The sequence below is a fragment of the Salmo salar genome, chromosome 19 (genome assembly GCF_965601325.2).
Source record: "Salmo salar chromosome 19, fSalSal1, whole genome shotgun sequence".
Taxonomy (NCBI): Eukaryota; Metazoa; Chordata; class Actinopteri; order Salmoniformes; family Salmonidae; genus Salmo; species Salmo salar.
In genome coordinates, this window is record NC_138309.1 from 43,897,501 (window position 1) to 43,907,500 (window position 10,000).

At 46.0% G+C, this 10,000-nt stretch overlaps 1 protein-coding gene across 2 annotated transcripts in view; it reads right to left on the reverse strand.

The window, feature by feature from the left end:
* micu1 (mitochondrial calcium uptake 1) overlaps positions 1 to 10,000 on the reverse strand; it is a 102,284-nt gene that overhangs the window by 17,843 nt on the left and 74,441 nt on the right. The window contains exon 10 of one of the 2 annotated variants that reach the window (XM_014157977.3): positions 5,400 to 5,537. The exons of the other annotated variant lie outside the window; for it this stretch is intronic. Within the exon in view, the coding sequence (XP_014013452.1) occupies positions 5,400 to 5,537 (138 nt within the window). The remainder of the gene's footprint in view (positions 1 to 5,399; positions 5,538 to 10,000) is intronic. 2 annotated transcript variants of the gene reach the window in all.

Genomic DNA, 10,000 nt, shown 5'->3' on the forward strand with positions numbered 1-10,000 from the left:
CCCTAGAGCACACAAAAAAAACTATACATACCTCGGCCTTAACATCAGCGCCACAAGTAACTTCCACAAAACTGTGAACGATCTGAGAGGCAAGGCAAGAATAGCCTTCTATGCCATCAAAAGTAACATAAAACTCAACACCCTAATTAGGATCTGGCTAACAAATACTTGAATCAGTTATAGAACCCATTGCCCTCTATGGTTGCTCACCAACAAAGAATTCACCAAATGGGTCAAACACCCCAAAATATACTTTGTGTACAATGCAAAACTCCAAAACAATGCAGGGCAGAATTAGGACTCATACCCACTAGTTATCTACATCCAGGAAAAAGAGGGGCAGGGGTAGGAGTGAGGACTCATACCCACTAGTTATCTACATCCAGGAAAAAGAGGGACAGGGGTAGGAGTGAGGACTCATACCCACTAGTTATCTACATCCAGGAAAAAGACCTGTTCAATTCAACAGCTTCCTAAAAGGAAGTGATACCCACACATTCCACCACAAAGCCCTCACCTACAGAGAGACAAACCCAGAGAAGAGTTCACTCAGCCAGCTGGTTCTGGGGCTCTGTTCACAAACACAAACAGAGCCCCAGGACAGAAACACAATTAGACCCAACCAAATTCTGAGAAAACAAAAAGATAATTACTTGACACACTGGAAAGAATCAACAAACAGAGAATGCTATTTGTCCCTAAACAGAGAGTACACAGTGGCAGAATACCTGACCACTGTGACTGACCCAAACTTAAGGGAAGCTTTGACTATGTACAGACTCAGTGAGCGTAGCCTTGCTATTGAGAGAGGCCGCCGAAGGCAAACCTGGCTCCCACAGAGCACAGAAAGAATTTGAAAACAAATCAAACATTGATAAACTCCCATATCTGTCAGGTGAAATACCGCAGTGTGCCATCACAGCAGCAAGATTTGTGGCCCGTTACCATGAGAAAAGGGCAACCAGAGGAGTACAAACACCATTGTAAATTCAACCTATATTTATGCGTTTAATCATCTTCCCCTACTAAACGATACGCACTGAGCAGGTACCTGTACCACCACCGAATGAAACGGTGAAACAGAACAGAAAGGAAGCGACGGTGAAAAGATTCACACGGGGCAGCAGGTGTCGGAGAATATGGGGATGATGTGGAACCTTCGGTTGGTAAGGGGGACAAAATGTCAACATGGACAATTTCTTCACTTCACTGTCATTGGCGAACAAGTTGTTTGCAAAATAAAACAAGCCTTGTCGGCACCATGAACAAAGAGATGGGACTTCACCCCCTCTGCGCTACATAAGGCACGTGCACAGCCGTTGTACTACACACAACAGTGCTGAAGAATGACAAGACAACACTCCCACTTTACCAAGGCAAGGCAAGAAAGAACGTGTCTGTCAGTTGCCATCGACGGGGACACAATAAAGAGAAAAGCCGGATACTATTACATTGTACAACCAAACAAAGATATAGATGAAATTATGCTCTTCTGTAGAACACGTTCTGTATTTACTACGGGAAAATAATCCTCAATGTTTTCCTCTCTATAGGTCGGTGTGGATGTTTTGGATCAGACGGAACGGCTGTACCCACCACGGGCCTGTTGCTGTTGATTTGCTTGATTTGCTGCAAGTGTATCAACTGCTTGAAGAGACTTCATCAGGACAGACTTCATCACGAGTCTGGCATACGAGCTGCGTGAGAGACATCACGAGTCTGGCACACGAGCTGCGTGAGAGACATCACGAGTCTGGCATACGAACTGCGTGAGAGACATCACGAGTCTGGCATACGAACTGCGTGAGAGACATCACGAGTCTGGCATACGAGCTGCGTGAGAGACATCACGAGTCTGGCACACGAGCTGCGTGAGAGACATCACGAGTCTGGCACACGAGCTGCGTGAGAGACATCACGAGTCTGGCATACGAGCTGCGTGAGAGACATCACGAGTCTGGCACACGAGCTGCGTGAGAGACATCACGAGTCTGGCACACGAGCTGCGTGAGAGACATCACGAGTCTGGCATACGAGCTGCGTGAGAGACATCACGAGTCTGGCATACGAGCTGCGTGAGAGACATCACGAGTCTGGCACACGAGCTGCGTGAGAGACATCACGAGTCTGGCATACGAGCTGCGTGAGAGACATCACGAGTCTGGCATACGAGCTGCGTGAGAGACATCACGAGTCTGGCATACGAGCTGCGTGAGAGACATCACGAGTCTGGCACACGAGCTACATGAGAAACATGAGTCTGGCATACGAACTAAGTCAGAGACATTTGAGGACTAAGATTCCACGTGAGCCTTTGATGTCGCCAGGTGGGCAGATGCACAAAGAACAGAACCCAAGACACCTGCAAGCTAGGTGTTGGTGGGAAATGTGAGGCGAAGGTTTGTGTCGACTGTTTGGACAAGGGACAACCGCTAAATGAAATCCAACTGATGCCGTTGAGTGAAGACGCAGCACGAGCTGACAATAACTGACTATTTAACTGCCGTCATATCGACCATATTCAATATAATGCAATTACTGATTTAATGCTGGTTTTCACTATCAAACACTCGGCGCTTACGGTGATGTTTCAGGCCTACAGGTGATGTTTCAGGCCTACAGCGTGACGGGGTTTAAGGCCTACAGCTGTTACGGTGATGTTTCAGGCCTACAGCTGTTACGGTGATGTTTAAGGCCTACAGCTGTTACGGAGATGTTTCAGGCCTACAGGTGATGTTTCAGGCCTACAGGTGATGTTTAAGGCCTACAGGTGATGTTTCAGGCCTACAGGTGATGTTTCAGGCCTACAGGTGATGTTTCAGGCCTACAGGTGATGTTTCAGGCCTACAGGGCTGTGGCCTACGGTGATGTTTAAGGCCTACAGATGATGTTTCAGGCCTACAGGTGATGTTTCAGGCCTACAGCTGTTACGGTGATGTTTCAGGCCTACAGGTGATGTTTCAGGCCTACAGGTGATGTTTCAGGCCTACAGGTGATGTTTCAGGCCTACAGGTGATGTTTCAGGCCTACAGGTGATGTTTCAGGCCTACGGGACGGTGATGTTTCAGGCCTACAGGTGATGTTTCAGGCCTACAGCTGTTACGGTGATGTTTAAGGCTACAGATGATGTTTAAGGCCTACAGATGTTTTCATCATCTGACCACACGTGTTGCTGACCGTGCGTCTTCATGGTTGGGGTATTTTGCAAATAATATTAAAAACATAAAAATAAGTCGTTAGCATGTTCCAGATATATGTTTCATAGTTGTAACAAAATAATAACATTGATTAAACAGTTGAATTAGGTGGTTTTTGTGGGGTTTTGTTCTTACATATTGCCTACAGTAACAAACTAATGAAAATGCTACTTTGCTATTTGAAATGAAAAATATAATCTTATTCTAATGTTACTTAACACCGTCAAATGATTATTTTAGCAATAGCATATATGAAATGTATTAATCCCACTGTTAGAATGTTGCCATCAGAATGATGGTCCCTACAGGCCTAGAGTTTCCAGTGTTAATAGGAATTCTGCTTCAAATTATTTTATTGCTGTGAAACTCAGTTAAACATCATCATGACAAGAGACTGATTCCCCCCCACACACACACACACACACACACACACACACACACACACACACCTCTGATTACGCTCCTGTAGTTAGGAGAGTTCTATTCAACGGTGGGCTCAGAGATGGGGTAGCATGACAAGGGAAGCAAGCTTTACACCCCCGTACACACAAACTGCTGAATTAGCTGACAGCAGAGAGAGGAGCAGCTGGCTGTATGACTGAATAGTTCCCCTAGAGAGAGGAAGAGAGAGAGGAGAGAGAAGGAGAGAGAGGAGAGAGGAAGAGAGAGGAAGAGAGAGAGGAAGAGAAGGAGAGAGGAAGAGAAGGAGAGAGGAAGAGAAGGAGAGAGGGATGAGGGACTAAGTGAGCGAGAAGGACGTAAAGGAAGAGAAAGAAAGCGGGAGAGAGGGGGATAGAAAGAGAGGAGAGAATTGAGACAGGCGTGGGGTAGAGACAGGTGTCCCCTTGTCTAGATACCTCCTTGGCATCAATGAAAACCTAAGTTACAATTTGAAACATTGTGATTCACCCAGACTGAGTTGTAATTGAGTAGCAACTCGCAGCAGACAGACAGACACACAGACAGAGATAGAGAGAGAGAGATAGAGACTCTGCACTCAGAATTCTGCAAAACCATCCTCTGTGTACAGTGTAAAACACCAAATAACGCACGCAGAGCAGAATTAGGCCGATACCCGCTAATTATCAACATCCAGAAAAGAGCCGTTAAATTCTTCAACCACCTAAAAGGAAGTGATTCCCAAACCTTCCATAACAAAGCCATCACCTACAGAGAGATGAACCTGGAGAAGAGTCCCCTAAGCAAGCTGGTCCTGGGGCTCTGTTCACAAACACAAACAGACCCCACAGAGCCCCAGGACAGCAACACAATTAGACCCCAACCAAATCATGAGAAAACAAAAAGATAATTACTTGACACATTGGAAAGAATTAGCAAAGAAAACGAGCAAACTAGAATGCTATTTGGCCCTAAACAGAGACGGCGGGAGCAGCAGTTAGCCTAGTGGTTAGAGCGTTGGACTAGTAACCGAAAAGTTTCTAGATCGAATTCCCGAGCTGACTAGGTAAAAATCTATCGTTCTGCCCCAGAACAAGGCAGTTAACCCATTGTTCCCCGGTAGGCCATCATTGTAAATAAGAATTTGTTCTTAACTGACTTGCCTAATTAAATAAATACATGAAATACACAATGGCAGAACACCTGACCACTGTCACCGACACAAAATTAAGGAAAGCTTTGACTATGTACAGACTCCGTGAGCATAGCCTTGCTATTGAGAAAGGCCCCCATAGGCAGACCTGGCTCTCAAGAGAAGACAGGATATGTGCACACTGCCCACAAAATGAGGTGGAAACTGAGCTGCACTTCCTAACCTCCTGCCAAATGTATGATCATATTAGAGTCACATATTTCCCTCAGACTACACAGATCCACAAAGAATTCTAAAACTAACCGATATTGATAAACTCCCATATCTACTGGGTGAAATACCACAGTGTGCCATCACAGCAGCAAGATTTGTGACCTGTTGCCACAAGAAAAGGTCAACCAGTGAAGAACAAACACCATTATAAATACAACCCATATATATTTATTTTCCCTTTTGTACTTTAACCATTTTCACATCATTACAACACTGTATATAGACATAATATGACATGTCTTTATTCTTTTGGAACTTCTGTGAGTGTAATGTTTTTTTAATCCATTTCACATATGTTTTGGGAACGAGAGAGACACAGAGAGAGGACTGTGCTGCTCCTTCACTGTGATGTATTACCCATCAGTCTGTCTCAGTACCTGAGCATCTTTGAACATCTTCTTGAGCCCCTTCTGCATCTGTTTGAGTTTACGTGACTGGACTCCGCTGTAGGACAGCAGCATACCTCCAAACTGTCTCTCTGTTATGCACCCATCCACTGGGTCGTTACGCATAAACTGGAGAGAGAGAGAGAGAGAGAGAGAGAAGAGAGAGAGAGAGAGAGAGAGAGAGAGAGAGAGAGAGAGAGAGAGGAGAGAGAGAGAGAGAGAGAGAGAGAGAGAGAGAGAGAAGGGGGGAGAAAGGTGAGGGAGAGATGGGTGAAGAGGGAAAAAGAGGAAGAGAGACGGGTTACTATTATTTTCCATTATAAGTAGTGATGCTTGATGCAATCCTTGCACGCTAGGAATATGGGATCAAATACTACACTTTTGAATACTTTAATACACATACACTACATGACCAAAAATATGTGGACACCTGCTCGTCCAACATCTCATTCCAAAATCATGGGCATTAATGTGGAGTTGGTCCCTCCTTTGCTGCTATAACAGCCTCCACTCTTCTGGGAATGCTTTCCACTAGATGTTGGAACATTGCTGCGGGGACTTGCTTCTATTCATCCACAAGAGCATTAGAGAGGTCGGGCACTGATGTTGGGCGATTAGTCCTGGCTCGCAGTCGGTGTTCCAATTCATCCCAAAGGTGTTGGATGGGGTTGAGGTCAGGACTCTGTGCAGGCCAGTCAAGTTCTTCCACACCGATCTTGACAAGCCATTTCTGTATGGACCTCGCTTTGTGCACGGGGGCATTGTCATGCTGAAACAGGAAAGGGCTTCCCCAAACTGTTGCCACAAAGTTGGAAACAGAGAATCGTCTAGAATGTCATTGTATGCTGTAGTGTTAAGACTTCCCTTCACTGGAACTAAGAGGCCTAGCCCGAACCATGAAAAACAGTCCCAGACCATTATTCCTCCTCCACCAAACTTTACAGTTGGCCTATGCCTTGGGACAGGTAGCACTCTCCTGGCATCCGCCAAACCCAGATTCGTTCGTCTGACTGTCAGATGATGAAACATGATTCATCACTCCAGAGAATGTGTTTCCACTGCTCCAGAGTCCAATGGCGGTGAGCTTTACACCACTTCAGCCGATGCTTGGCATTGCGCATGGTGATCTTAGGCTTGTGTGCGGCTGCTCGGCCATGGAAACCCATTTCATGAAGGTCCCAACTAAAAGTTATCATGCTGACGTTGCTTCCAGGAGGAGTTTGGAACTCAGTAGTGATTGTTGCAACCGAGGACAGACGGTTTTACTCACTACGCGCTTCAGCACTCGGTGGTCCTGTTCTGAGAGCTTGTGTGGCCTACCACTTCGCAGCTGAGTCGTTATTGTGAAGTGGAAACGTCTAGGAACAACAACAGCACTTACAGTTGAGCGGGGCAGCTCTAGCAGGGCCAAACTGACTTGCTGGAAAGGTGGCATCCTGTGAAAGTCACTGTGCTCTTCAGTATGGCCATTCTACTGCCAATGTTTGTCTATGGAGACTGCATGGCTGTGTGCTCGATTGTATACACTTGTCAGCAATGGGTGTTGCTGAAATAGCCAAATCCACTAATTTGAAGGGGTGTCCACATACTTTTGTATATATATATATATAGTGTATAGGTGAATTTGACACAATACTTTAGGTTCCAAAAGCCTGGCACCATCCCTACAGTGAAGCATGATTCTGCCACCACCATGCTTCACTGTAGGGATGGCAGGTTTCCTCCAGACGTGACCCTTGGCATTCAGGCCAAATAACTAAATCTTGGTTTCATCAGACCAGAGAATCTTGTTTCTCATGGTCTGAGAGAGTCTTTAGGTGCCTTGCGGCAAACTTTCAGCAAACAAGCGGGCTGTCATGTGCCTTTTACTGAGGAGTGGCTTCCGTCTGGTCACTCTACCATAAAGGCCTGATTGGTGGAGTGCTGCAGAGATGGTTGTCCTTCTGGAAGGTTCTCCCTTCTCCACAGAGGAAATCTGGAGCTCTGCCAGAGTGACCATCGGGTTCTTTGTCACCTCCCTTCCCCTCTGATTGCTCAGTTTGGCCGGGCGGCCAGCTCTAGGAAGTCTTGGAGGTTCCAAACTTCTTCCATTTCAGAATGATGGAGGCCACTGTGTTCTTGGAGATCTTCAATGCTTCAAAAATGTTTTGGTACTCTTCCCCAGATCTGTGCATCGACACAATCCTGTCGTCTCGGAGCTCTACAGACAATTCCTTGGACCTCATGGCTTGGTTTTTGCTTTGACATTCACTGTCAACTGCGGGACCTTATATAGACAGCTGTGTGCCTTTCCAAATCATGTCCAATCAATTGAATTTACCACAGGTGGACTCCAATCAAGTTGTAGAAACATCAAGGATGATCAATGGAAACACGATGCACCTGAGCTCAATTTAGAGTCTCCTAGCAAAGGGTCTGAACACTTACGTAAATAATGTATTTTTGTTTTTAATTTGTAATACATTCGCAAAAATGTCTAAAAACCTGTTTTTGCTTTGTAATTGTGGGATATTGTGATGTCATTGTGGGGTATTGTGATGTCATTGTGGGGTATTGTGATGTCATGCATTCTAGTCAGAATGTTGAAGATGGTGATGAGGAACCTATTGACATCAGCAGAGAGGGAGAAGTGGCTCTAAGTGCTCATCCGGGGTCAGTCCTGGTTCAGTCTAAGAGCATTATGAGAAGGTCAGGATCTGAATGGGGAACAGTCATTAAAGTCCATTTATTTCTGCATTAATAAGCACTAAGCAGCGGTCCTTTATGTTACACATACATACATACTGAAGGCACAATATGTGTAAGTATTCACACCCCTTGACTTTCCCCACATTCGGTGACTGTTCCATTGGTTCCACTGCACCAGGCACACGTACAAACGCCTTCTTATTGGGCCTTTGTCCATTCTGCTTTTTTAACACAATAATATGACTCTCACACACACACACACACAGGGGAGTAAGACAACAACATGGCTCCCGAATGCCGCAGCGGTCTAAGGCACTGCATCTCAGTGCTTGAGGCGTCACTACAGACCCTGGTTCAATTCCAGGCTGCATCACAACCGGGAGTCCCATAGGGCAGCGCACAATTGGCCCAGCACCGTCTGGGTTTGGCCGGTCCAGGCCGTCATTGTAAATAAGAATTTGTTCTATACAGACTTGCCTAGTTAAACAAGGGACCACCTCATCTCTGTACCCCACACATACAGATAATTGTAAGGTCCCTCAGTCAAGAATTGAATTTCAAACATATTCAACCACAAAGACCAAGGAGGTTTTCCAATGCCTCGCAAATAAGGGCACCTATTGGTAAAAACACATTTTCAAGCATGGTTGTGGCTGCATCATGTTATTGGTATACTTGTCATTGGCAAGGACTAATGACAAGCACATGATTCAAATAAATGGAATAGAGCTAAGCAACAACATGGCTCCTGAATGGTGTAGTGGAATAGAGCTAAGCAACAACATGGCTCCCGAATGGAGCAGTGGAATGGAGCTAGGTAACAACATGGCTCCCGAATGGAGAAGTGGAATGGAGCTAGGTAACAACATGGCTCCCGAATGGAGAAGTGGAATAGAGCTAGGTAACAACATGGCTCCCAAATGGAGCAGTGGATTAGAGCTAGGTAACAACATGGCTCCCGAATGGAGCAGTGGAATGGAGCTAGGTAACAACATGGCTCCCGAATGGAGAAGTGGAATGGAGCTAGGTAACAACATGGCTCCCGAATGGAGAAGTGGAATAGAGCTAGGTAACAACATGGCTCCCAAATGGAGCAGTGGATTAGAGCTAGGTAACAACATGGCTCCCGAATGGAGCAGTGGAATAGAGCTAGGTAACAACATGGCTCCCGAATGGAGCAGTGGAATAGAGCTAGGTAACAACATGGCTCCCGAATGGAGCAGTGGAATAGAGCTAGGTAACAACATGGCTCCCAAATGGAGCAGTGGAATAGAGCTAAGCAACAACATGGCTCCCGAATGGAGCAGTGGAATGGAGCTAGGTAACAACATGGCTCCCGAATGGAGAAGTGGAATGGAGCTAGGTAACAACATGGCTCCCGAATGGAGAAGTGGAATGGAGCTAGGTAACAACATGGCTCCCGAATGGAGAAGTGGAATAGAGCTAGGTAACAACATGGCTCCCAAATGGAGCAGTGGATTAGAGCTAGGTAACAACATGGCTCCCGAATGGAGCAGTGGAATAGAGCTAGGTAACAACATGGCTCCCGAATGGAGCAGTGGAATAGAGCTAGGTAACAACATGGCTCCCGAATGGAGCAGTGGAATAGAGCTAGGTAACAACATGGCTCCCAAATGGAGCAGTGGAATAGAGCTAGGTAACAACATGGCTCCCAAATGGAGCAGTGGAATAGAGCTAGGCAACAACATGGCTCCCAAATGGAGCAGTGGAATGGAGCTAGGTAACAACATGGCTCCCGAATGGAGCAGTGGAATAGAGCTAGGTAACAACATGGCTCCCGAATGGAGCAGTGGAATAGAGCTAGGTAACAACATGGCTCCCAAATGGAGCAGTGGAATAGAGCTAGGTAACAACATGGCTCCCAAATGGAGCAGTGGAATAGA